Genomic DNA, 27,774 nt, shown 5'->3' with positions numbered 1-27,774 from the left:
GAATCGGAAACATCAAGTGTAGGTGTGAAGTGCACTGCTAGGACAGTTCATGTCAGGCTCATGAAGTCCCATAAAACAAAGAGGAAGCCATTAATTAATGAGAGCAGGGAAGAACCAGGCTGCAGTTTGCAAAAAAAATTAATTCAGACGCTCCTCTACTTATGAACGAGATACGTTCCGAACAGCCATTCGTAACTTCAAAACATTCATAAGTCATTACGCAACATCATTTTAAGGGTCTACACAAGTACAAAGAACTAGGATGCTGGGAGTACGCACACTGCGCTGCTGTGTCAGGTGTCGGCTGTGTCAGGCATCAGCAGCAGAATAATTGATAAATAATTTTATTCCCTGTGACCCTGATGAGGAAAACTGATTATAAGATGGATGGATGGATGGATGGACGGACGGACGGACGGACGGACGGACGGATGGATGGATGGAATAGTTTGACTTTCCCACTGGACATTTTCTTGAAAACTGTATTCTGCACCCTCTCAAGAGAGTTTGTGCTTCAGTCTGCCTGATGGTGAACTCGATGTTCAGCTGATTATGAGCCTGATGGTGAACCCGATTTTCAGCTGATTATGAGCCTGATGGTGAACCCGATGTTCAGCTGATTATGAGCCTGATGGTGAACCCGATGTTCAGCTGATTATGAGCCTGATGGTGAACCAGATGTTCAGCTGATTATTAGCCTGATGGTGAACCCGATGTTCAGCTGATTATGAGCCTGATGGTGAACCCGATTTTCAGCTGATTATGAGCCTGATGGTGAACCCGATGTTCAGCTGATTATGAGCCTGATGGTGAACCCGATGTTCAGCTGATTATGAGCCTGATGGTGAACCCGATGTTCAGCTGATTAGGAGCCTGATGGTGAACCCGATGTTCAGCTGATTATGAGCCTGATGGTGAACCCGATGTTCAGCTGATTATGAAGTAGGGGTGAAAAGAGTAGGGGTGGTACCCTGATGTCCTGGCTAAAATTCCCACTGTGTCCCTATCAAATCTGGTCTCCTAATCATCCCCTGAATCTAACCTGGTGAAATGATGCCCCTTCACCACCTTAGCTGCTGTGTGGTGAGCATATTGGCACAGAATACAGCTGTTGTCACATCACCCAGGTGGGTGCTATACAGTAGTCATGGTTGAAGTGGCTCCCCACTGGTTCTATAACCAGCTTTGGGTGTTTGAAAAAGTGCTATATAAATGTAACTTTCATTCATTTATTCATTCATCAATAGCACAATGATCTACATGAAGATCAGCACAATTAACAGCCTGATGATCAGGCCAATGTTCAGCTGCTGATGAGCATGATGATCAGCCCAATGATTAGTCTGATGGTCAGCACGATGATCAGTCTGATGGTCAGCCTAATGATCAACCTGATGATAACCACACTAATCAGTCTGATGTTCCACTGATGGTCAGTGTGATGATCAGCCCAAGGATCAGCACGATGAGCAGCACAATTAATAACATGATGATCAGCACTATGAACTGCATGATAGTCAGTAAGATGATCAACAATGATGATTAACCCAATGTTCCACTGATGATCAGCTCAATTATCAGCCTGATGATCAGCATCATGTTCGGCTATTGATCAGCCTAATGATCAGTATGATGAACAGCACAATTAAATGCACATTGATCAGCACAATGTTCAGCTGATGGTCAGCATGATCAGCCTGGTGATGCTGCTTCTCATTTCCTGTCTGGGATCAGTACTAACCCCAGATAGAGCACCCCTGCTCATTATTACTTGCTGACAGTGATCTGCAGTGCTATTTTCTTCACGATTGCATGTCTTCCTTGACAGGGGAGGAAGCCTTCAGAGGACCTAGATCGCTCAGCATTGGTGTTTGAGCAGTCCTCCCACAGGAAGCCCCTCCCTGTCACACCTCGCTGACTCCCTGCCGGGCATCCCTGCCTCTGGACATCCCACTTGGCAGGGGCGGGGACACTGTGGAATTTGTCACAGCTGATTGGATGTCGGGAGAGGATGCATTGCTGTGTTTTTATGCATGCACAAAGCTTTTGTGCATTTGTTTATGCATGCACAACACAGCATGCATGCTTATGCATGTACAGTGGTGCGTGCACACATGTTATTGTGAATGCACAATACTGTATGTGTGCTTGTGCGGGAAGAATGCGGTATGCATGTATGTATTTTTTCATGGACAATACTATGTGTGTTTATTCATGTAGAATACTGCTTGTTGATATGTCTCTGTGTTTATGTGCTGTTCATGTGTTACATACACCATGCTACATACATGCTGCATGTGTGTTTGCATACAGACACATTATTGTGGTTTCATTTGTCTGTTTTCGTTTTTGCTTAGGTAACTGCATGCGTTTTCTGTCAGTTTGTATTTCACCGCACATACCTGTGCATGTTTGTGTCTGTAGGCGTGCCTCAAGTTTATAATAATCTGTGAAGGCAATAAAAAAACTGAAATCGTCAAAAGTCTTGTATTTTGTTTGCTTATTTATGGCTAAGGTTGGGCTTAAGGTTGTCATTTTTGGGATTGTGGTTTTTCCTATAGAAATGAATGGAGAGTCCCCATAAATATGTGTGTGTGGGGACTGTGTGTCTGTTTGTTTGGGATGGAATGGTGACACTCCTTAAATCATCTCAAACTCTTTACAATTCGAGTTACAGCTTGAACTAATTAAAGTGTCTGACAATGAGCTCTACGTTGGCTAAGACATCCATATAATATATGTGACACATGAAGTAAAAATCTGAATAATGTTCCTCAATGAAACACCTGGACGACTCCTTTGATGACACCTACGCAGACAGAGATTAAACAAGCTGCATGACTGACAGCCGCTGTAGCGGCCTGTCGGTTGAAAATGACTTTGCTTGCGATGTCCTGAAAAGCTTCTGTGAGCATGTTTTCTTCCTGAAATTAAAGGAATAATGAAAGGAGTAGGTGCATCAGGACACCACCGCCCTGTCAGGGTGCCCCAGCCCTCCAGCCCCCAAGCCCTACCCCCCTTGCAGGAGTTATGTTGGTCATTGCTGCACATGGCATCATGAAATGGCAGAAAATACCACCCACCCCACCACAAATGTCAGACCCTTATGAAAAAAAAGATGGAAACACACAGTCAATCCCGATATTGATCTCCATGTTAAAAGCCCTGATTATTCCGGCACCTTTAGGACTGTAGCAGTACAGTAATTCATCTGCATTAGGGATTAGGGCTCAGCCAAATACAGCAGCTGAACACAGCAGCTGAACACAGCACCTGAATAAGCAGTCCAATGCAGCAGCCAAATACAGCAGCCGAAAGCAGCAGCCAAATACAGCAACCAAACGTGGCAGCCAAACACAGCTGCAGAATAGCCAAAATACAGCAGGCAAATGCAGCAGTCAAATGCAGCAGCCAAATACAGCAACCGAATGTGGCAGCCAAACACAGCTGCAAAACAGCCAAAATACAGCAGGCAAATGCGGCAGCCAAATACAGCTGCAGAAAATCTGAAATACAGCAGGCAAATTCAGCAGGCAAATACAGCTGCGGAACAGGCAAAATACAGCAGGCAAATGCAGCAGCCAAATACAGCTGTGGAACAGCCGAAATACAGCAGCCAAATGCAGCAGCCAAATACAGCAACCGAATGCGGCAGCCAAACACAGCTGCAAAACAGCCAAAATACAGCAGGCAAATGCGGCAGCCAAATACAGCTGCAGAACATCTTAAATACAGCAGGCAAATTCAGCAGGCAAATACAGCTGGGGAACAGGCAAAATACAGCAGGCAAATGCAGCAGCCAAATACAGCTGTGGAACAGCCGAAATACAGCAGCCGAAAGCGGCAGCCAAATACAGCTGCAGAACAGCCAAAATACAGCAGGCAAATGCAGCAGTCAAATGCAGCAGCCAAATACAGAAACCGAATGCGGCAGCCAAACACAGCTGCAAAACAGCCAAAATACAGCAGGAAAATGCAGCAGCCAAATACAACTGCAGAACAGCTGAAATACAGCAGGCAAATGCAACAAGCAAATGCAGCAGCCAAATACAGCTGCGGAACAGGCAAAATACAGCAGGCAAATGCAGCAGCCAAATACAGCTGTGGAACAGCCGAAATACAGAAGCCAAATGCAGCAGCCAAATACAGCTGCATAACAGCCGAAATACAGCAGGCAAATGCAGCAGCCAAATACAGCTGTGGAACAGCCGAAATACAGCAGCCAAATGCAGCAGCCAAATACAGCTGAGGAACAGGCGATATACAGCAGGTAAATGCAGCAGCCAAATACAGCTGTGGAACAGCCAAAATACAGCAGGCAAATGCAGCAGCCAAATATAGCTGCGGAAAAGGTGAAATACAGCAGCCAAATGCAGCAGCCAAATGCAGCAGCCAAATGCAGCAGCCAAAAGTGGCAGCCAAACACAGCTGCAGAACAGCCAAAATACAGCAGGCAAATTCAGCAGTCAAATGCAGCAGCCGAACGCGGCAGCCCAATACAGCTGCGGAACAGCCGAAATACAGCAGGCAAATGCAGCAGCCAAATACAGCTGCGGAACAGCCAAAATACAGCAGGCAAATGCAGCAGCCAAATACAGCAGCCGAACGCGGCAGCCCAATACAGCTGCGGAACAGCCGAAATACAGCAGGCAAATGCAGCAGCCAAATACAGCTGCGGAACAGCCAAAATACAGCAGGCAAATGCAGCAGCCAAATACATCTGCGGAACAGGCAAAATACAGCAGGCAAATTCAGCAGTCAAATGCAGCAGCCAAATACAGAAACTGAATGCAGCAGCCAAACACAGCCACAGAACAGCCAAAATACAGCAGGCAAATGCAGAATCCAAATACAGCAGCCGAACGCGGCAGCCCAACACAGCTGTGGAACAGCCGAAGTACAGGAGGCAAATACCAGCAGCCAAATACAGCTGTGGAACAGGCAAAATACAGCAGGCAAATGCAGCAGTCAAATGCAGCAGCCAAATACAGCTACCGAATGCAGCAGCCAAATACAGCTGCAGAACAGCCAAAATACAGCAGGCAAATGCAGCAGCCAAATACAGCAGTCGAACACGGCAGCCAAATACAGCTGCAGAACAGCCGAAATACAGCAGGCAAATGAAGCAGCCAAATAAAGCTGCGGAACTGCCGAAATACAGCAGGCAAATGGCGTTCCTCATATCTGTTAATGCCTAAGACAGAACAAGCCACCACGTCCTGCTAGAGAACTGGTGCTGGCCCCTTAGCATGCACTCTCACCTTCCCCTGGTCCAAGTTGCCCAACTGCCCTTCCTGCAGCATGTGGGACAGCTCCAGCCTGGAACAGCAAGCCTGTAAACACAGAGAGTTTGCAGGACGTACAGGACAACAGTAGCATGAGAAACAGCTCCAGCCCACACAGCGTGCATGTAAACACAGGGAGTATGCAGGAGATGCATGAGGAGCATGCAGGTGGTGTAGGAGGACAACAGCATCTGGGACGGCTCCAGCACAGAATGGCGTGCATGTAAACGTGAAGAGCATGCAGGAAGTGCAGCAGTACAGCAGTGTGTGGGATGGCTCCAGCACAGAACAGCGTGCATGTAAACGTGAAGAGCATGCAGGAGGTGCAGGAGGACAGCAGCGTGTGGGACGGCTCCAGCACAGAACGGCGTGCATGTAAACGTGAAGAGCATGCAGGAGGTGCAGGAGGACAGCAGCGTGTGGGACGGCTCCAGCACAGAACGGCATGCTTGTAAACGTGAAGAGCATGCAGGAGCTGCAGGCAGACAGCAGCGTGTGGGACGGCTCCAGCACAGAAAGGCGTGCTTGTAAACCTGAAGAGCATGCAGGAGGTGCAGGAGGACAGAAGCGTGTGGGACGGCTCCAGCACAGAAAGGCGTGCATGTAAACGTGAAGAGCATGCAGGTGGTGCAGGAGGACAGCAGCGTGTGGGGTGGCTCCAGCACAGAACGGCGTGCTTGTAAACGTGAAGAGCATGCAGGAGGTGCAGGAGGACAGCAGCGTGTGGGACCGCTCCAGCACAGAAAGGCGTGCTTGTAAACCTGAAGAGCATGCAGGAGGTGCAGGAGGACAGCAGCGTGTGGGACGGCTCCAGCACAGAAAGGCGTGCATGTAAACGTGAAGAGCATGCAGGTGGTGCAGGAGGACAGCAGCGTGTGGGGTGGCTCCAGCACAGAACGGTGTTCATGTAAATGTACCAAACATACCAAGCTGCAGGGGTGTTTGATGTTTGGGCCTTTTTGTTCTGGCAGCATGCAGCTGAGGGGGGTAGGGAGTGGCTGCAGGGGGAAGAGGAGCAGTAGGCATCTTGGCCTCGCCTGCTCTGCAGGCCTTCTGGCTGAGCCAGCTGGAGCTCTCCGAATTAGTCAAGGCCTTCATTAGGCTCCCCTTGTCCAAGCCCACGCCCCCCCCCCACTATCACCCCCTGTATATTTAGCTCCAGGTGAAACAGAGAGGCGGCCTTCTGTTATACTGTCTGTGAAGCTTTTGTCCTTCTTCTTCCCTAATTGCACTGGGCCGGCAGCATAGTGGCACTGCGTTACGGCCTGGGAGGGCCCCGCTTTTCATCTGTTGCCTGTAGTGCCAAGCAGAGCCCCCCCTCCCCCCCCACGCACACAGACACACGCTCCCCACCCCCCCGCCCGGCCTGGCCCGGCCCGGCCCCACTCGGCTCGGCGAGTCCCGCTGAGGTTTGGGATCTCTCTTCTTACTGGGCCTGGGGGAGGCCCAGTAAGTGAGCCGTGAGCCCAGGGAGCTGCGCCAATTAAAACGTTAGGATATATGTGGCGCTATGCATGGATCGTGGTACTTAACGGCCTGTGAGGAGGGAACCTTCACCAGGGTATTCTACATGGAAGGGAATTTAAAAACAGATTTATGGGTCAGTTAAATATAGTAGAGCGCTGATTTTTTTCCTTTTTGTCTTTTTTCCATCCCTTTGGTCTTTCATAAAATGATATATCTTCTGAAAGAGCACAAGGTTCCCCTGGTGCAGATGCAGGCAGACAATGCGCCCGATGGCCTCTACCGCAACAATACCGGCCGATTAAAAGAAGCCTTAACTAGACTTCAGTTAATGAATGATCCTCACACCTGTACTGTGATTATTCCTTTAATTAAAAGCCAACGCACCTGCTTTTCTCCTGGTTTGCTACCTCCAATACCCTGAGCACTAATGTCTTTCTGACACAGTTTTGGAGCACGCCTATTGCATTCTGGGAAATAATTCTGGGACTGACACCCAGTTGCTGCTCTTTAAATAGGCCTAAGAGTGTGTATCACCATTTTAAACAAAAACGCCCCCTGTAATGTTGCTGTAAATGCTCCAGCAGGCCACGCTGCTCGTAGCTGTGTTTTCAGGGACACACATCTGGTCCAGCTGCATCACAGCAAAGTGTCGCAGCGAAACATCGCGGTGAAACATCACAGTGCTAGTGGCGATCTAGAGTAGCGCCTCTCGTTCAGAGCGTCGCCATTCCCCCTGAACGCCCCGACATGATCAGGATGTGTAAATCCTGCCCCTCCCACCTCATGCAACAGAGAGAGTGCAAGAGAGAGAGCAAGCAAGTGAGCGAGCATGCAGGGTTATGCAACATGACGGAGTCGCCCATGCGCCTTTCTGCGACGGATCCGGCTGTGATGCCAAAGCTGTCTAGCAGAGTGCAGTTTCAAGGCCAGCAGCACTTCCTCAGAGGTACAAACAAGAAAGAACACTTTTGGGTTGAGATACCTTAGGAAACACGGTATGGTTTTCTGGATCCTCCCAGTTCATGGCTGAGTAATGAATATATTCACAGGCGAGTAATGGCGTGTTGTCTTTAACGTGTGACCGTTCTCCTGCACTCCATCATCACGGATTACACCACACCAAGGTGCCACCATGCTTCTACCTCGTATATGACCATCTGCCAGGTCTCCACGGCAACGGCCTCTTTCACAAGTGAGTCGCAAGGCCTACGCAGTGCTCATCTGGAGTCCGCCTCCAGCAGGACTAGCACTGTGTTTACAAAAATCCCTTTCATTGGCAAGACTTGCTCATTTAGCCTGAAGGGGGGCTCCATCCTTAGTCTCTGCAGACATTGTCAGGGGAGAGATGTTTTCGAGGACCAGAGAGGTAAAGGACCTGCTCAGCTTCATATTTCAGACATCACAGCGTCAGCACATGGGATACACATCCGAGCAGCGGCTCATGGCACACAGGAAACTCTCACTCTCCTTGTCGAGTTGGGGACAGAGCATCCTGCCTTCTCCTTTCCTCCAATCAACATTACACCAGCGGACCCTAACCTGCCATCATGGCTTTCTCTATACAGTCAAAATTAAAAGACACTGGATTGGCTCTGTGTTTTACTGCTGCTCTGAAGGTCAGCAAGAACTTCCCCAGCAAGAAATAGTGATCATTAGAGGGATCTGCACAGTCCGGGCAGGTGGAGGCCATGCACGATGGAGGGTGTGTGCAGCGGAAGTCACGCATGCGTGTTCACAGGCCAGCGGATGCAGGTTGTGTGCGATGGAGGCTGTGCATGATGGAGAGCATGCACAAAGACACACAGACCAGTGGATGGAGGCCGTGCATGATAGAGCTCATACATGCAGACAAACAGGCCAGCAGATGGAGGCTGTGTAATGGAGGCCATACATGCAGACACACAGGCCAGCGGATAGAGGCAGTGTGATGGAGGCCATACATGCAGACACACAGGCCAGCGGATAGAGGCCGTGTGATGGAGGCCATGCATGCAGACACACAGGCCAGCGGATAGAGGCCGTGTGATGGAGGCCATGCATGCAGACACACAGGCCAGCGGATAGAGGCCGTGTGATGGAGGCCATGCATGCAGACACACAGGCCAGCGGATAGAGGCCGTGTGATGGAGGCCATGCATGCAGACACACAGGCCAGCGGATAGAGGCCGTGTGATGGAGGCCATGCATGCAGACACACAGGCCAGCGGATAGAGGCCGTGTGATGGAGGCCATGCATGCAGACACACAGGCCAGCGGATAGAGGCCGTGTGATGGAGGCCATGCATGCAGACACACAGGCCAGCGGATAGAGGCCGTGTGATGGAGGCCATGCATGCAGACACACAGGCCAGCGGATAGAGGCCGTGTGATGGAGGCCATACATGCAGACACACAGGCCAGCGGATAGAGGCCGTGTGATGGAGGCCATACATGCAGACACACAGGCCAGCGGATAGAGGCCGTGTGATGGAGGCCATGCATGCAGACACACAGGCCAGCGGATAGAGGCCGTGTGATGGAGGCCATACATGCAGACACACAGGCCAGCAGATGGAGCCACACAGGCCAGCAGGTGGAGGCTCGAGACGGGATGGAGGCTCCTTTCGAGGCATGGTGACATCTTTACACCATTCATGTACTGCCCACTTCTGGGTGCAAACAGCCCAACGCAGTACAAAACACAGCATGGTGGTTGGGCGAGGTCGTGCCCCCCCCCCACCCAATCACCCCCGCCAGGGTGCACCTTCAATTATTTTGGCAGGGATGGGGGGATGTTCTTATTCATCCATCAATAAACATGGCAGAGATAAGTGTCTTTATCAGCTTTTTTCTGCTAACTAATTCTGATAGTTGCCACGACCAAATACAGTCAATGCAGTCAATACAGTGATCCCCACCACCAACACCGTTATGAGATGGAAGTCTTCATTTTCAGACGACCTTAATGCCGTCCACCCCGCCTCCACAACCACCTTCCAGGTGTCCACATATACAGTACCAAACCAGATATAAACCTGTAATTCTCAATCCTCTTCTTGGCACCCCACACTCTGGCCAGAATGTTTTCATTCTAACCCACATTACTTCCAACCTGTCACATCCATTATTAACCTATGAAGGACCGCATAAGGCAAGGTTGAAATGAAAACATTGTAGCAGGGGTGGGGGTGTCAGGAATAGGATTGAGAACCACAGCTAAAAAGCTGTGCCATCGTGCAGGTGGTGGAGTAGGCAGCGGTGCAGCAGGTCATGGTGTAGTTGGTGGAGTAGGCAGCGGTGCAGCAGGCCATGGTGCAGGTGGTGGAGTAGGCAGCGGTGCAGCAGGCCACGGTGCAGGTGGTGGAGTAGGCTGCGGTGCAGCAGGTCATGGTGTAGTTGGTGGAGTAGGCAGCGGTGCAGCAGGTCATGGTGTAGTTGGTGGAGTAGGCAGCAGTGCATCAGGCCACGGTGCAGGTGGTGGAGTAGGCAGCGGTGCAGCAGGCCACGGTGTAGTTGGTGGAGTAGGCAGCGGTACAGCAGGCCACGGTGCAGGTGGTGGAGTAGGCAACGGTGCAGCAGGCCATCGTGCAGGTGGGGTTGTAGGCAGCGGTGCAGCAGGCCACGGTGTAGGTGGTGGAGTAGGCAGCGGTGCAGCAGGCCACGGTGCAGGTGGTGAAGTATGCAACAGTGCAGCAGGCCACGGTGCAGGTGGTGGAGTATGCAACAGTGCAGCAGGTCACGGTGCAGGTGGTGGAGTAGGCAGAGGTGTAACAGGCCACGATGTAGGTGGTGGAGTAGGCTGCGGTGCAGCAGGCCATCGTGCAGGTGGTGTTGTAGGCAGCGGTGCAGCAGGCCACGGTGCAGTTGGTGGAGTAGGCAACGGTGCAGCAGGCCATCGTGCAGGTGGGGTTGTAGGCAGCGGTGCAGCAGGCCACGGTGTAGGTGGTGGAGTAGGCAGCGGTGCAGCAGGCCACGGTGCAGGTGGTGAAGTATGCAACAGTGCAGCAGGCCACGGTGCAGGTGGTGTTGTAGGCAGCGGTGCAGCAGGCCACGGTGCAGTTGGTGGTGTAGGCAGTGGTGCAGCAGGCCACGATGTAGGTGGTGGAATAGGGAGCGGTGCAGCAGGTCACGGTGCAGGTGGTGGAGTAGGCAGCGGTGCAGCAGGCCACGGTGTAGTTGGTGGAGTAGGCAGTGGTGCATCAGGCCACGGTGCAGGTGGTGGAGTAGGCAGCGGTGCAGCAGGCCACGGTACAGTTGGTGGAGTAGGCAGCGGTACAGCAGGCCACGGTGCAGGTGGTGGAGTAGGCAACGGTGCAGCAGGCCATCGTGCAGGTGGGGTTGTAAGCAGCGGTGCATCAGGCCACGGTGTAGGTGGTGGAGTAGGCAGCAGTGCAGCAGGCCACGGTGCAGGTGGTGGAGTAGGCAACAGTGCAGCAGGTCACGGTGCAGGTGGTGGAGTAGGCAGAGGTGTAACAGGCCACGATGTAGGTGGTGGAATAGGCAGCAGTGCAGCAGGTCACGGTGCAGGTGGTGGAGTAGGCAGCGGTGCAGTTGGTGGAGTAGGCAGTGGTGCAGCAGGCCATGGTGCTGGTGGTGGAGTAGGCAGAGGTACAGCACGCCACGGTGCAGGTGGTGGAGTAGGCAGCGGTATAGCAGGTCACAGTGCAGGTGGTGGAGAAGGCAGCGGTGCAGCAGGCCACGGTGTAGGTGGTGGAGCAGGCAGCGGTGCAGCAGGCCATGGTGCAGGTGGTGGAGTAGGCAGCGATGCAGCAGGCCATGGTGCAGGTGGTGGAGTAGGCATCGGTGCAGCATGAGTTTGTGCAGGTGTTTGTGCAGGCAGTGGTGCAGGGGGAGCACAGAGGCGTGCTGTGTGCCGCCCCAGCCTTTTGAGGTCTCTGACCTCCAGATCCTGTTGTCACTGGCAAGAACACTGAAAATCAGAAAAGTCTAGCCTGAGAGGAGCTTTCGGACTCGTGGGCAATGACTTTATTTTTTTACATATATTTCTTTTTAAATGCAGAACAAAAGCCTGGAAACAAGGAGAGTCTGTGGTACACAGGCAGACTGGCAGTGAGTTCTCATGTTACACTCACATTTCTGTGTTTGCATCACACCTGTAATGGACATACACGCTGAGATTCACAGAGGAAGTCTGAGAGTCTGCGGTACACAGGCAGGCTGGCAGTGAGTTCTCATGTTACACTCACATTTCTGTGTTTGCATCACACCTGTAATGGACATACACACTGAGATTCACAGAGAAAGTGAGCTGCACTCATCAATCAAAGACTTAATTTTGCAACAAAAGAACCTGCTTGGCAACCAGCCACCTGCAGGAACACACCCCCCAACAGGGAGCACATGGGCACAACAGGACCATGGCCACGTCAGCCAGGGACGACACAGACCACCCACCCCCAGCCCTTCGCCACGCCGCTGGGATCCCCTTCACCTTATTTTTTCCTTGCATTTGTGCATTTGATCCTTATTCTGTTTCCTAATGGTGATTTGCGTGGCTTTTGGCTTTATGCTCTTACCCATTTATGGAGTTAAATATTTACTCAAGCAATCCAGGTTAAGTATCTTGCTCAAGGGTACAACGGAAGCCCCTCCTGGGAGCTGAAAACACCACCTTTTGATTGGTCCACCATGCCCACTACACAGGCAAGGGAAATAGAGCAAATCGTGTTAATTATTGTGGTCAGAGAAAAGCTGCCTTTCTTGTTTTTTTCCTTTATTTTATTCTTTGATTTGTTTTTACAGTGTGCAAAAAAGTCCTTCCATCAAATGCAATCAGACATTTCTTCATGCCAGCAGTGAAAACATTCCCTGAGTTCCCTAAGGAAGATTGATGGGATTAGTAGCTCGCAGGGATCCTAAATATTTTTAAAAGCAATACTTTTGCATTTGCTGCCCTACGACTTTGCTTACCACTCTTCACAAAGTCCACTTACTAATAATTTAGCTTAGTAGTTTTTAATAAAAATTATAATTAGAGCTGTTCAGAAGACCTGGCACAGTGATGTCACCATCACCAGCACCATCACTGCTGTCATCACCAGCGCCGTCACCATCGTCATTACCGTCCTCATTACCGTCACCATCATCAGCGCTGTCATCATCACCATCGCCAGCACCATCACCAGCGCCGTCACCATCGTCATTACAATCCTCATTACCGTCGCCATCATCAGCGCTGTCATCATCACCATCGCCAGCACCATCACCAGCGCCGTCACCATCGTCATTACCGTCCTCATTACCGTCACCATCATCAGCGCTGTCATCATCACCATCGCCAGCACCATCACCAGCACCGTCACCATCGTCATTACCGTCCTCATCACCGTCACCATCATCAGCGCTGTCATCATCACCATCGCCAGCACCATCACCAGCGCCGTCACCATCGTCATTACCGTCCTCATTACCGTCACCATCATTAGCGCTGTCATCATCACCATCACCAGCGCCGTCACCATCGTCATTACCGTCCTCATTACCGTCACCATCATTAGCGCTGTCATCATCACCATCACCAGCACCATCACCGCTGTCATCACCAGCGCCGTCACCATCGTCATTACCGTCTTCATTACCGTCACCATCATCAGCGCTGTCATCATCACCATCACCAGCGCCATCACCAGTGCCAGCACCGGAGCCGTCACCATTCCTATCACTATCGGCATCAACAGCGGCAACATCATCACCATCACTAGCGGCATCACCATCGCCAGCACCAGAGCCGTCACCATCGCTATCACTATTGCCAACACCTGCGCCGTCAGCATCACTGCCACCATCACAAGCGCCATCACTGTTGCTATCACCATTGCCATCACTATCACCTGCATCGTCACCATGTGTTTGTGTGTCTCTGTGTATATATATATATATATACACTGTGTGTGTGTGCATGTGTCTCTGCGAGCATGAATATATACACTGTGTGTGTGTCTCTACGGGCATGAATATATACACCGTGTGTGTCTGTGTGTCTGTCTGTGTGTGTCTCTGCAGGCATGTATATATACACCGTGTGTGTCTCCTGGCAAGAATATATACACTGTGTGTGTGTGTCTGCAGGCATTTATAAATACACTGTCTGTGTGTGTCTCTGCAGGCATGTATATATACACCGTGTGTGTCTGTGTGTGTCTCTGCGTGTCTCTGCGAGCATGTATATATACACCGTGTGTCTGCAGGCATGAATATATACACTGTGTGTGTGTCTCTGCAGGCATGAATATATACACTGTGTGTGTGTCTCTGCGGGCATGAATATATACACTGGGTGTGTTTGTGCGTGTGTGTCTAAGCGGGCATGTATATATACACCATGTTTGCGTGTTTGTGGTCATGTATATATAAAGCGCATGTGTGTGTCTCCAGTCATGGATAGATACACAGTGCGCGTGTCTGCGGTCATGTATATATATACCGTGCGCGTGTGTCTCCGGTCATGTATATATACACCGTGTGTGTGTGTCTCCAGTCATGTATATATACACCGTGTGCGTGTCTGCGGTCATGTATATATACACCATGTGCGTGTGTCTCCAGTCATGTATATGTACACCGTGTGTGTGTGTCTCCAGTCATGTATATATACACCATGTGCATGTGTCTCCGGTCATGTATATATACACCATGTGCGCATGTCTGTGGTCATGTATGTATACACCATGTGCGTGTGTCTCCGGTCATGTATAGATACACCATGTGCGCGTGTCTGCGGTCATGTATATATACACCATGTGCGTGTCTGCGGTCATGTATATATACACCATGTGCGTGTGTCTCCGGTCATGTATATATACACCATATGCATGTCTGCGGTCATGTATATATACACTGTGTGTGTGTGTGTGTGTCTCCGGTCATGTGTATATACACCGTGTGCGTGTCTCCGGTCATGTATATATGCACCATGTGTGTGCGTCTCCGGTCATATATATATGCACCGTGTGTGTGCGTCTCCGGTCATGTATATATACACCGTGTGCGTGTCTGCGGTCATGTATATATACACCGTGTGTACGTGTCTGTGGTCATGTATATATACACCGTGTGTGCGTCTCCGGTCATGTATATATACACCGTGTGTGTGCGTCTCCGGTCATGTATATATACACCGTGTGTGTGTCTTCGGTCATGTATATATACACCGTGTGTGTGCGTCTCCGGTCATGTATATATACACCGTGTGTGCGTCTCCGGTCATGTATATATACACCGTGTGTGCGTCTGCGGTCATGTATATATACACCGTGTGTGTGTGTCTCCGGTCATGTATATATACACCGTGTGTGTGTCTGCGGTCATGTATATATACACCGTGTGTGTGCGTCTCCGGTCATGTATATATACACCGTGTGTGTATCTCCGGTCGTGTATATATACAACGTGTGTGCATCTCCGGTCATGTATATATACACCGTGTGTGTGTCTGCGGTCATGTATATATACACCGTGTGTGTGTGTCTCCGGTCATGTATATATTCACCGTGTGTGTGTGTCTCCGGTAATGTATATATACACCGTGTGTGTGTGTCTCCGGTCATGTATATATACACCGTGTGTGTGTCTGCGAGCATGTATATATACACCGTGTGTCTGCAGGCATGAATATATACACTGTGTGTGTGTCTCTGCAGGCATGAATATATACACTGTGTGTGTGTCTCTGCGGGCATGAATATATACACTGGGTGTGTTTGTGCGTGTGTGTCTAAGCGGGCATGTATATATACACCATGTTTGCGTGTTTGTGGTCATGTATATATACAGCGCATGTGTGTGTCTCCAGTCATGGATAGATACACAGTGCGCGTGTCTGCGGTCATGTATATATATACCGTGCGCGTGTGTCTCCGGTCATGTATATATACACCGTGTGTGTGTGTCTCCAGTCATGTATATATACACCGTGTGCGTGTCTGCGGTCATGTATATATACACCATGTGCGTGTGTCTCCAGTCATGTATATGTACACCGTGTGTGTGTGTCTCCAGTCATGTATATATACACCATGTGCATGTGTCTCCGGTCATGTATATATACACCATGTGCGCATGTCTGTGGTCATGTATGTATACACCATGTGCGTGTGTCTCCGGTCATGTATAGATACACCATGTGCGCGTGTCTGCGGTCATGTATATATATATACCGTGCGCGTGTGTCTCCGGTCATGTATATATACACCGTGTGTGTGTGTCTCCAGTCATGTATATATACACCGTGTGCGTGTCTGCGGTCATGTATATATACACCATGTGCGTGTGTCTCCAGTCATGTATATGTACACCGTGTGTGTGTGTCTCCAGTCATGTATATATACACCATGTGCATGTGTCTCCGGTCATGTATATATACACCATGTGCGCATGTCTGTGGTCATGTATGTATACACCATGTGCGTGTGTCTCCGGTCATGTATAGATACACCATGTGCGCGTGTCTGCGGTCATGTATATATACACCATGTGCGCATGTCTGTCGTCATGTATGTATACACCATGTGCGTGTGTCTGCGGTCATGTATATATACACCGTGTGCGTGTCTGCGGTCATGTATATATACACCATGTGCGTGTGTCTCCGGTCATGTATATATACACCATATGCATGTCTGCGGTCATGTATATATACACTGTGTGTGTGTGTGTGTCTCCGGTCATGTGTATATACACCGTGTGCGTGTCTCCGGTCATGTATATATGCACCATGTGTGTGCGTCTCCGGTCATATATATATGCACCGTGTGTGTGCGTCTCCGGTCATGTATATATACACCGTGTGCGTGTCTGCGGTCATGTATATATACACCGTGTGTACGTGTCTGTGGTCATGTATATATACACCGTGTGTGCGTCTCCGGTCATGTATATATACACCGTGTGTGTGTCTTCGGTCATGTATATATACACCGTGTGTGTGCGTCTCCGGTCATGTATATATACACCGTGTGTGCGTCTCCGGTCATGTATATATACACCGTGTGTGCGTCTGCGGTCATGTATATATACACCGTATGTGTGTGTCTCCGGTCATGTATATATACACCGTGTGTGTGTCTGCGGTCATGTATATATACACCGTGTGTGTGCGTCTCCGGTCATGTATATATACACCGTGTGTGTATCTCCGGTCGTGTATATATACAACGTGTGTGCATCTCCGGTCATGTATATATACACCGTGTGTGTGTCTGCGGTCATGTATATATACACCGTGTGTGTGTGTCTCCGGTCATGTATATATTCACCGTGTGTGTGTGTCTCCGGTAATGTATATATACACCGTGTGTGTGTGTCTCCGGTCATGTATATATACACCGTGTGTGTGTGTCTCCGGTCATGTATATATACACCGTGTGTGTGTCTGCGGTTATGTATATATACACCGTGTGTGAGTGACTCCGGTCATGTATATATTCACCGTGTGTGTGTGTCTCCGGTAATGTATATATACACCGTGTGTGTGTGTCTCCGGTCATGTATATATACACCGTGTGTGTGTGTCTCCGGTCATGTATATATACACCGTGTGTTTGTGTCTCCGGTCATGTATATATACACCGTGTGTGTGCGTCTCCGGTCATGTATATATTCATTGTGTGTGTGCGTCTCCGGTCATGTATATATACACCGTGTGTTTGTGTCTCCGGTCATGTATATATACACCGTGTGTTTGTGTCTCCGGTCATGTATATATACACCGTGTGTGTGCGTCTCCGGTCATGTATATATTCATCGTGTGTGTGCGTCTCCGGTCATGTATATATACACCGTGTGTGTGTCTGCGGTCATGTATATATACACCGTGTGTGTGTCTCCGGTCATGTATATATACACCGTGTGTGTGTCTCCGGTCATGTGTATATAAACCGTGTGCGTGTCTCCGGTCATGTATATATACACCGTGTGTGTGTGTCTCCGGTCATGTATATATACACCGTGTGTGTGTCTGCGGTCATGTATATATACACCGTGTGTGTGTGTGTCTCCGGTCATGTATATATACACCGTGTGTGTGTGACTCCGGTCATGTATATATTCACCGTGTGTGTGTGTCTCCGGTGATGTATATATACACCGTGTGTGTGTGTCTCCGGTCATGAATATGTACACCGTGTGTGTGTGTCTCCGGTCATGTATATATACACCGTCTGTTTGTGTCTCCGGTCATGTATATATACACCGTGTGTGTGCGTCTCCGGTCATGTATATATTCATCGTGTGTGTGCGTCTCCGGTCATGTATATATACACCGTGAGTGTGTCTGCGGTCATGTATATATACACCGTGTGTGTGTCTCCGGTCATGTATATATACACCGTGTATGTCTGTCTCCGGTCATGTATATATACACCGTGTGTGTGTCTCCGGTCATGTATATATACACCGTGTGTATGTCTCCGGTCATGTATATATACACCGTGTGTGTGTCTGCGGTCATGTATATATACACCGTGTGTGTGTCTCCGGTAATGTATATATACCCCGTGTGTGTGCGTCTCCGGTCATGTATATATACACCGTGTGTGTGCGTCTCCGGTCATGTATATATTCATTGTGTGTGTGCGTCTCCGGTCATGTATATATACACCGTGTGTGTGCGTCTCCGGTCATGTATATATTCATTGTGTGTGTGCGTCTTCGGTCATGTATATATACACCGTGAGTGTGTCTGCGGTCATGTATATATACACCATGTTTGCGTGTTTGTGGTCATGTATATATACAGCGCATGTGTGTGTCTCCAGTCATGGATAGATACACAGTGCGCGTGTCTGCGGTCATGTATATATATACCGTGCGCGTGTGTCTCCGGTCATGTATATATACACCGTGTGTGTGTGTCTCCAGTCATGTATATATACACCGTGTGCGTGTCTGCGGTCATGTATATATACACCATGTGCGTGTGTCTCCAGTCATGTATATGTACACCGTGTGTGTGTGTCTCCAGTCATGTATATATACACCATGTGCGCATGTCTGTGGTCATGTATGTATACACCATGTGCGTGTGTCTCCGGTCATGTATAGATACACCATGTGCGCGTGTCTGCGGTCATGTATATATATACCGTGCGCGTGTGTCTCCGGTCATGTATATATACACCGTGTGTGTGTGTCTCCAGTCATGTATATATACACCGTGTGCGTGTCTGCGGTCATGTATATATACACCATGTGCGTGTGTCTCCAGTCATGTATATGTACACCGTGTGTGTGTGTCTCCAGTCATGTATATATACACCATGTGCATGTGTCTCCGGTCATGTATATATACACCATGTGCGCATGTCTGTGGTCATGTATGTATACACCATGTGCATGTGTCTCCGGTCATGTATAGATACACCATGTGCGCGTGTCTGCGGTCATGTATATATACACCATGTGCGCATGTCTGTCGTCATGTATGTATACACCATGTGCGTGTGTCTGCGGTCATGTATATATACACCGTGTGCGTGTCTGCGGTCATGTATATATACACCATGTGCGTGTGTCTCCGGTCATGTATATATACACCATATGCATGTCTGCGGTCATGTATATATACACTGTGTGTGTGTGTGTGTCTCCGGTCATGTGTATATACACCGTGTGCGTGTCTCCGGTCATGTATATATGCACCATGTGTGTGCGTCTCCGGTCATATATATATGCACCGTGTGTGTGCGTCTCCGGTCATGTATATATACACCGTGTGCGTGTCTGCGGTCATGTATATATACACCGTGTGTACGTGTCTGTGGTCATGTATATATACACCGTGTGTGTGTGTCTCCGGTCATGTATATATACACCGTGTGTGTGTCTGCGGTCATGTATATATACACCGTGTGTGTGCGTCTCCGGTCATGTATATATACACCGTGTGTGTATCTCCGGTCGTGTATATATACAACGTGTGTTTGTGTCTCCGGTCATGTATATATACACCGTGTGTGTGCGTCTCCGGTCATGTATATATTCATCGTGTGTGTGCGTCTCCGGTCATGTATATATACACCGTGTGTGTGTCTGCGGTCATGTATATATACACCATGTGTGTGTCTCCGGTCATGTATATATACACCGTGTGTGTGTGTCTCCGGTCATGTGCATATAAACCGTGTGCGTGTCTCCGGTCATGTATATATACACCGTGTGTGTGTGTCTCCGGTCATGTATATATACACCGTGTGTGTGTCTCCGGTAATGTATATATACACCGTGTGTGTGTGTCTCCGGTCATGTATATATACACCGTGTGTGTGTGACTCCGGTCATGTATATATTCACCGTGTGTGTGTGTCTCCGGTGATGTATATATACACCGTGTGTGTGCGTCTCCGGTCATGTATATATACACCGTGTGTGTGCGTCTCCGGTCATGTATATATTCATTGTGTGTGTGCGTCTCCGGTCATGTATATATACACCGTGTGTGTGCGTCTCCGGTCATGTATATATTCATTGTGTGTGTGCGTCTCCGGTCATGTATATATACACCGTGAGTGTGTCTGCGGTCATGTATATATACACCGTGTGTGTGTCTCCGGTCATGTATATATACACCGTGTATGTCTGTCTCCGGTCATGTATATATACACCGTGTGTGTGTCTCCGGTCATGTATATATACACCGTGTGTGTGTCTCCGGTCATGTATATATACACCGTGTGTGTGTCTGCGGTCATGTATATATACACCGTGTGTGTGTCTCCGGTAATGTATATATACACCGTGTGTGTGCGTCTCCGGTCATGTATATATACACCGTGTGTGTGCGTCTCCGGTCATGTATATATTCATTGTGTGTGTGCGTCTCCGGTCATGTATATATACACCGTGTGTGTGTCTGCGGTCATGTATATATACACCGTGTGTTTGTGTCTCCGGTCATGTATATATACACTGTGTGTGTGCGTCTCCGGTCATGTATATATTCATCGTGTGTGTGCGTCTCCGGTCATGTATATAAACACCGTGTGTGTGTCTGCGGTCATGTATATATACACCGTGTGTGTGTCTCCGGTCATGTATATATACACCGTGTGTGTGTCTCCGGTCATGTGTATATACACCGTGTGCGTGTGTCTCCGGTCATGTATATATACACCGTGTGTGTGTGTCTCCGGTCATGTATATATACACCGTGTGTGTGTCTGCGGTCATGTATATATACACCGTGTGTGTCTCCGGTCATGTATATATACACCGCGTATGTGTGTCTCCAGTCATGTATATATACACCATGTGCGTGTCTGCGGTCATGTATATATACACCGTGTGTGTGTCTCCGGTCATGTATATTTACACCGTGTGTGTGCGTCTCCGGTCATGTATATATACACCGTGTGTGCGTCTCCGGTCATGTATATATACACCGTGTGTGTGCGTCTCTGGTCATGTATATATACACCGTGTGTGTGTCTCCGGTCGTGTATATATACAACGTGTGTGCGTCTCCGGTCATGTATATATACACCGTGTGTGTGTCTGCGGTCATGTATATATACACCGTGTGTGTGTGACTCCGGTCATGTATATATTCACCGTCTGTGTGTGTCTCCGGTAATGTATATATACACCGTGTGTGTGTGTCTCCGGTCATGTATATGTACACCGTGTGTGTGTGTCTCCGGTCATGTATATATACACCGTGTGTTTGTGTCTCCGGTCATGTATATATACACCGTGTGTGTGCGTCTCCGGTCATGTATATATTCATCGTGTGTGTGCGTCTCCGGTCATGTATATATTCATCGTGTGTGTGCGTCTCCGGTCATGTATATATACACCGTGTGTGTGTCTGCGGTCATGTATATATACACCGTGTGTGTGTCTCCGGTCATGTATATATACACCGTGTATGTCTGTCTCCGGTCATGTATATATACACCGTGTGTGTGTCTCCGGTCATGTATATATACACCGTGTGTGTGTCTGCGGTCATGTATATATACACCGTGTGTGTGTCTCCGGTAATGTATATATACACCGTGTGTGTGCGTCTCCGGTCATGTATATATACACCGTGTGCATGTCTCCGGTCATGTATATATACACCGTGTGCGTGTCTCCGGTCATGTATATATACACCGTGTGCGTGTCTCGGGTCTTGTATATATACACCGTGTGTGCGTCTCCGGTCATGTATATATACACCGTGTGTGTGTCTCCGGTCATGTATATATACACCGTGTGTTTGTGACTCCGGTCATGTATATATTCACCGTGTGTGTGTGTCTCCGGTAATGTATATGTACACCGTGTGTGTGTGTCTCCGGTCATGTATATGTACACCGTGTGTGTGTGTCTCCGGTCATGTATATATACACCGTGTGTTTGTGTCTCCGGTCATGTATATATACACCGTGTGTGTGCGTCTCCGGTCATGTATATATTCATCGTGTGTGTGCGTCTCCGGTCATGTATATATTCATCGTGTGTGTGCGTCTCCGGTCATGTATATATACACCGTGTGTGTGTCTGCGGTCATGTATATATACACCGTGTGTGTGTCTCCGGTCATGTATATATACACCGTGTATGTCTGTCTCCGGTCATGTATATATACACCGTGTGTGTGTCTCCGGTCATGTATATATACACCGTGTGTGTGTCTCCGGTCATGTATATATACACCGTGTGTGTGTCTGCGGTCATGTATATATACACCGTGTGTGTGTCTCCGGTAATGTATATATACACCGTGTGTGTGCGTCTCCGGTCATGTGTATATACACCGTGTGCATGTCTCCGGTCATGTATATATACACCGTGTGCGTGTCTCCGGTCATGTATATATACACCGTGTGTGTGTCTCGGGTCTTGTATATATTCACCGTTTGTGCGTTTCCGGTCATGTATATATACACCGTGTGTGCGTCTCCGGTCATGTATATATACACCGTGTGTGTGTCTCCGGTCATGTATATATACACCGTGTGTGTGTCTGCGGTCATGTATATATACACCGTGTGTGTGTCTCCGGTAATGTATATATACACCGTGTGTGTGCGTCTCCGGTCATGTGTATATACACCGTGTGCATGTCTCCGATCATGTATATATACACCGTGTGCGTGTCTGCGGTCATGTATATATACACCATGTGTGTGTGTGTGTGTGTCTCCGGTCATGTGTATATACACCGTGTGCGTGTCTCCAGTCATGTATATATACACCATATGCGTGTTTGCGGTCATGTATATATACACCATGTGCGTGTGTCTGCGGTCATGTTTATATACACCGTGTGTGTGTGTCTCCGGTCATGTATATATACACCGTGTGTGTGCGTCTCTGGTTATGTATATATTCACCGTGTGTGTGTGTCTGCTGTCATGTATATATTCATCGTGTGTCTCCGGTCATGTATATATACCCCGTGTGTGTGTGTTTGCACGCTCACCACCTGCCCTTTCCATGGGCTTCATAGTATTTATCACCTCTTGCCTTGAAGCCAGTGTTTTGTAATATGTGGTCGTGCCCTGCTCTGTACCCTATGCTTTGGGGTGAATGGTCACCCCTTTCCCTACTCCCTGTACTTGGTGGAACGTGGCTGCCCCTGCTCTGTACCCTATGCTTTGGGGTGAATGGTCACCCCCTGCCCTACTCCCTGTACTTGGTGGAACATGGCTGCCCTTGTCCTGTGCCCTATGCTTTGAGGGTAGCCCCTGTCTTTACACTGCTGTGAAGAGCCGTGGCAGGTAGAAACCATACCTCGGCTGGTATCGACACATCTTCGGCTCAAGGAGGGAGTGCAGGTGACAAGCGCCTATCCCTGGGAAAACAACCTGCCTCGCACCCGTGCCAATTTCACAGCCGGTTGCTGATTAATGAGCAGTCTTGGCAGGAAGTCAGCATGGGAAACCGAACGGCGCTGCCAGCGGCACTCCACCAGGCACTCCTGGTCCCAGGCCCCCAGTGGCACTGAGCATTTGGACGGAAAATGGACCTTTGGTGGCAGCAGTGCTCACAGTGTGACTATCTGCGAGGTTTGTTTTCTTTTACGGCAAATACGCCATATGTTTGCAATCAAAGCTCACTCTTGGCGTGCCGGTGCACCCAGGGATAGAGGCAAGAGCCTGCTGAGTGCAGGAACATCAGTAGGGCAGCGCCCGGGTGCCAGGCATGCCGGGAGAGATTGACCCGGAACACGCGACAGTGAGCTCTGGTGCGTTTTCATGGGGGGAGGCGCAGCTTAAGGTCATACAAGGCTCTCTGAGCAACAGTGCACTGTTATGTGATGAGTAACAATATTTATTTTTGGAGGTTAACCCAACGAGGGCTCAGCAGGCAGCACCTCCAGGGTCCTGGGTTTCATCGCGGCACTGTGCATGCGCACGTGTGTGTGTGTGTGTGTGTGTGTGTGTGTGTGTGTGTGTGTGTGTGTGTGTGTGTGTCTGTGTGTGTGTGTGTGTGTTTGTCTATCAGTTTCTGTGCGTGTGTGTCTCTGTCTTTGTTGGTGTTTCTACCTGTGTGTGTGTGTCTCTGGCTCTATGGCTGTTAGTGTCTGTCTGTGCGTCTGTTGGGTCTCTAGCTGTGTGTGTCTCTCTATGTCTGATTAGGTCTGTGACTGTGTGTGTGTCTGTCTGTGCTTCTGCCTTTGTGTGTCTGTGTGTACGTCTGTCTGGGTCTCTGACTGTGTGTGTCTGTGTGCGTCTGTCTGGGTCTCTGACTGTGTGTGTCTGTGTGCGTCTGTCTGGGTCTCTGACTGTGTGTGTCTGTGTGTGCGTCTGTCTGGGTCTGTGGCTGTGTGTATCTGTGTGTGCATCTGTCTGGGTCTGTGACTGTCTGTGTCTGTGTGCGTCTCTCTGGGTCTGTGGCTGTGTGTATCTGTATGTGCATCTCTCCGGGTCTGTGGCTGTGTGTGTCTGTGTGTGCGTCTTTATGGGTCTGTGGCTGTGTGTGTCTGTGTGCGTCTGTCTGGGTCTCTGCCTGTGTGTGCGTCTGTCTGGGTCTCTGCCTTTGTGTGTCTGTGTGTACGTCTGTCTGAGTCTGTGGCTGTCTGTGTCTGTGTGTACGTCTGTCTGGGTCTCTGACTGTGTGTGTCTGTGTGCGTCTGTCTGGGTCTCTGACTGTGTGTGTCTGTGTGTGCGTCTGTCTGGGTCTCTGGCTGTGTGTGTCTGTATTTGCATCAGTCTGGGTCTGTGGCTGTGTGTATCTGTGTGTGCATCTGTCTGGGTCTGTGATTGTCTGTGTCTGTGTGCGTCTGTCTGGGTCTGTGGCTGTGTGTATCTGTGTGTGCATCTGTCTGGGTCTGTGACTGTCTGGGTCTGTGACTGTCTGTGTCTGTGTGCGTCTCTCTGGGTCTGTGGCTGTGTGTATCTGTATGTGCATCTCTCCGGGTCTGTGGCTGTGTGTGTCTGTGTGTGCGTCTTTATGGGTCTGTGGCTGTGTGTGTCTGTGTGCGTCTGTCTGGGTCTCTGCCTGTGTGTGCGTCTGTCTGGGTCTCTGCCTTTGTGTGTCTGTGTGTACGTCTGTCTGAGTCTGTGGCTGTCTGTGTCTGTGTGTGCGTCTGTCTGGGTCTCTGGCTGTGTGTGTCTGTGTGCGTCTGTCTGGGTCTCTGACTGTGTGTGTCTGTGTGCGTCTGTCTGGGTCTCTGGCTGTGTTTGTCTGTATGCGTCTGTCTGGGTCTCTGGCTGTGTGTGTCTGTGTGCGTCTTTCTGGGTCTGTGGCTGTGTGTGTCTGTGTGCGTCTGTCTGGGTCTCTGCCTGTGTATGCGCCTGTCTGGGTCTCTGCCTTTGTGTGTCTGTATGCGTCTGTCTGGGTCTCTGGCTGTGTATGTCTGTGTGTCTGTCTGTGTCTGTGACTGTGTGTGTCTGTGTGTGCATCTTTCTGGGTCTCTGGCTGTGTGTGTCTGTGTGCGTCTGTCTGGCTCTCTCGCTATCTGTGTCTGTGTGTGCGTCTGGTTCTCTGGCTCTGTGTGTCTGTGTGTGCATCTGTCTGGGTCTCTGGCTGTGTGTGTCTGTATTTGCATCAGTCTGGTCTCTGGCTGTGTGTATCTGTGTGTGCATCTGTCTGGGTCTGTGACTGTCTGTGTCTGTGAGCGTCTGTCTGGGTCTGTGGCTGTGTGTATCTATGTGTGCATCTGTCTGGGCCTGTGACTGTCTGTGTCTGTGTGCGTCTGTTTGGGTCTCTGGCTGTGTGTGTCTCTGGGTGCGTCTGTCTGGGTCTCTGGCTGTGTGTGTCTGTGTGTGCGTCTGTCTGGGTCTCTGGCTGTGTGTGTCTGTGTGCGTCTGTCTGGGTCTCTGGCTGTGTGTGTCTGTGTGTGCGTCTGTCTGGGTCTCTGGCTGTGTGTGTCTGTGTGTGCGTCTGTCTGGGTCTCTGGCTGTGTGTGTCTGTGTGCGTCTGTATGGGTCTCTGGCTGTGTTTGTCTGTATGCGTCTGTCTGGGTCTCTGGCTGTGTATGTCTGTGTGCGTCTGTCTGGGTCTCAGGCTGTGTGTGTCTGTGTGCGTCTGTATGGGTCTCTGGCTGTGTTTGTCTGTATGCGTCTGTCTGGGTCTCTGGCTGTGTATGTCTGTGTGCGTCTGTCTGGGTCTCTGGCTGTGTGTGTCTGTGTGCGTCTGTCTGGGTCTCTGGCTGTGTTTGTCTGTATGCGTCTGTATGGGTCTCTGGCTGTGTGTGTCTGTGTGCGTCTGTCTGGGTCTCTGGCTGTGTATGTCTGTGTGCGTCTGTCTGGGTCTCTGGCTGTGTGTGTCTGTGTGCGTCTTTCTGGGTCTCTGGCTGTGTGTGTTTGTGTGCGTCTGTCTGGGTCTTTGGCTGTGTTTTCTGTGTGCGTCTGTCTGGGTCTCTGGCTGTGTGTGTCTGTATGCGTCTGTCTGGGTCTCTGGCTGTGTGTGTCTGTGTGCGTTTGTCTGGGTCTCTGGCTGTGTGTGTCTGTGTGCATCTGTCTGGGTCTCTGGCTGTTTATGTCTGTGTGCGTCTGTCTGGGTCTCTGGCTGTGTGTGTCTGTATGCATCTGTCTGGGTCTTTGGCTTGTGTGTCTGTGTGCGTCTGTCTGGGTCTCTGGCTGTGTATGTCTGTGTGCGTCTGTCTGGGTCTCTGGCTGTGTGTGGGTATCCAGCAGCAGCTCAGTAACATTGGTGTATCAGATGCCCATGGTGACAGTATGTGTCATGTGACAGGACAGGAGAGGCTGGCAGGTAAAAGAAGGGAGACAGCAGGGTTTCCAAATGAGGGGACGGGACTTAGTTCCTGGTTAATGTTGGGACTCGTGCCCTGAGCACACCCTGCTCGCAGATGCCCATCCTCCTGCCTCTTGCAGCTGCGTTCTATAAGTTTTATGACTGACTGCTCAGGAACACAGAACCTCCATGTTGTTCAGTAAAAACCTGACTGAGGCGCATTGAAGTAATTAGTGTGTTATTTTTTACGATGCTGCGAGTGGCCCTGGTCGGTCTTGTGCCAAAAAGACCCCCAGCCGATGTGCTCTAACTCCATAAAAATGGACAAGATGTCCCCACAGAGCATGGCAAAATGAGGGTGGGAGCGGCCAGCGTGCAGAGCTCATCCGATTTCACAGTTTTATTATACATTTCCATAGTGCCCTTTTCAAACCTCCAGCAGGCTTCATCGGCAAGGAAATGTTGTTGGCATCATTTTTATGAAGCGGGACGCGAAGCTCGCGAAGCTCGCGAAGCTCACAGCCGGGCCTATGTTTTGAGTTTATACTTCCCTTTATTTTAGGGAAATGTGTGTTTTTTTCTTTTACTGCAGGTAACATATGTGTTTGGTTAATTAAGACTGTGAGGTGGCCGTAAATGGAGGAGCTCCTTGGTGATGCGGATGCTTTATGGGAGGCCGGAAAGTCAAATGCTGGCTTTGATGGCAGACACTGCCTCTCACGTGGCTGCAATAAAACTAGCAAGGCCATGTATAGGAATAATATTTGCATTTCTATAAAACTCTGGGGTTTGATGTTTGCTTTTACAGCCTCCGTAATACTTTTATGCACTGAAACACACATGGAGAAGGCATGTGCTGCCATCCTAGATGTATGGGAAGGAGGCGCAGAGAACACAG

The 27,774-nt window shown here is 49.7% G+C and overlaps 2 protein-coding genes across 2 annotated transcripts; one reads left to right on the top strand and one right to left on the bottom strand.

Moving 5' to 3' along the window:
- Nucleotides 1-11,086: 11,086 nt before the first annotated feature.
- On the bottom strand, nt 11,087-11,509 carry LOC125723955 (keratin-associated protein 9-1-like). Its single transcript, XM_049000732.1, has one exon. It carries the CDS (start codon nt 11,507-11,509, stop codon nt 11,087-11,089), a length of 423 nt encoding a protein of 140 aa, XP_048856689.1.
- Nucleotides 11,510-12,753: 1,244 nt separating this feature from the next.
- Nucleotides 12,754-27,042, top strand: LOC125723954 (uncharacterized). Its single transcript, XM_049000731.1, has 3 exons — nt 12,754-13,349; nt 13,382-13,599; nt 27,017-27,042. The coding sequence occupies exons 1-3, from the start codon at nt 12,754-12,756 to the stop codon at nt 27,040-27,042; spliced, it is 840 nt and encodes a 279-aa protein (XP_048856688.1).
- Nucleotides 27,043-27,774: the final 732 nt, after the last annotated feature.

Source organism: Brienomyrus brachyistius, unplaced genomic scaffold (genome assembly GCF_023856365.1).
Source record: "Brienomyrus brachyistius isolate T26 unplaced genomic scaffold, BBRACH_0.4 scaffold53, whole genome shotgun sequence".
Classification (NCBI taxonomy): Eukaryota; Metazoa; Chordata; class Actinopteri; order Osteoglossiformes; family Mormyridae; genus Brienomyrus; species Brienomyrus brachyistius.
The sequence above is the reverse complement of the archived record's forward strand: the minus strand, read 5'-3'. Positions and strand labels throughout refer to the sequence as shown.

Excerpts from the sequence above, each read along its gene's own strand:
- LOC125723955 (XM_049000732.1), bottom strand. The coding sequence starts at position 11,509 with ATGGCCTGCTGCATCGCTGCCTACTCCACCACCTGCACCATGGCCTGC.
- LOC125723954 (XM_049000731.1), top strand. The coding sequence starts at position 12,754 with ATGTCACCATCACCAGCACCATCACTGCTGTCATCACCAGCGCCGTCA. Across the intron at positions 13,350-13,381 it reads CCGTCACCATCATCAGCGCT|TGCCAGCACCGGAGCCGTCA; the intron begins GTCATCATCACC and ends CGCCATCACCAG. Across the intron at positions 13,600-27,016 it reads CACCTGCATCGTCACCATGT|CTGCGTTCTATAAGTTTTAT; the intron begins GTTTGTGTGTCT and ends TGCCTCTTGCAG.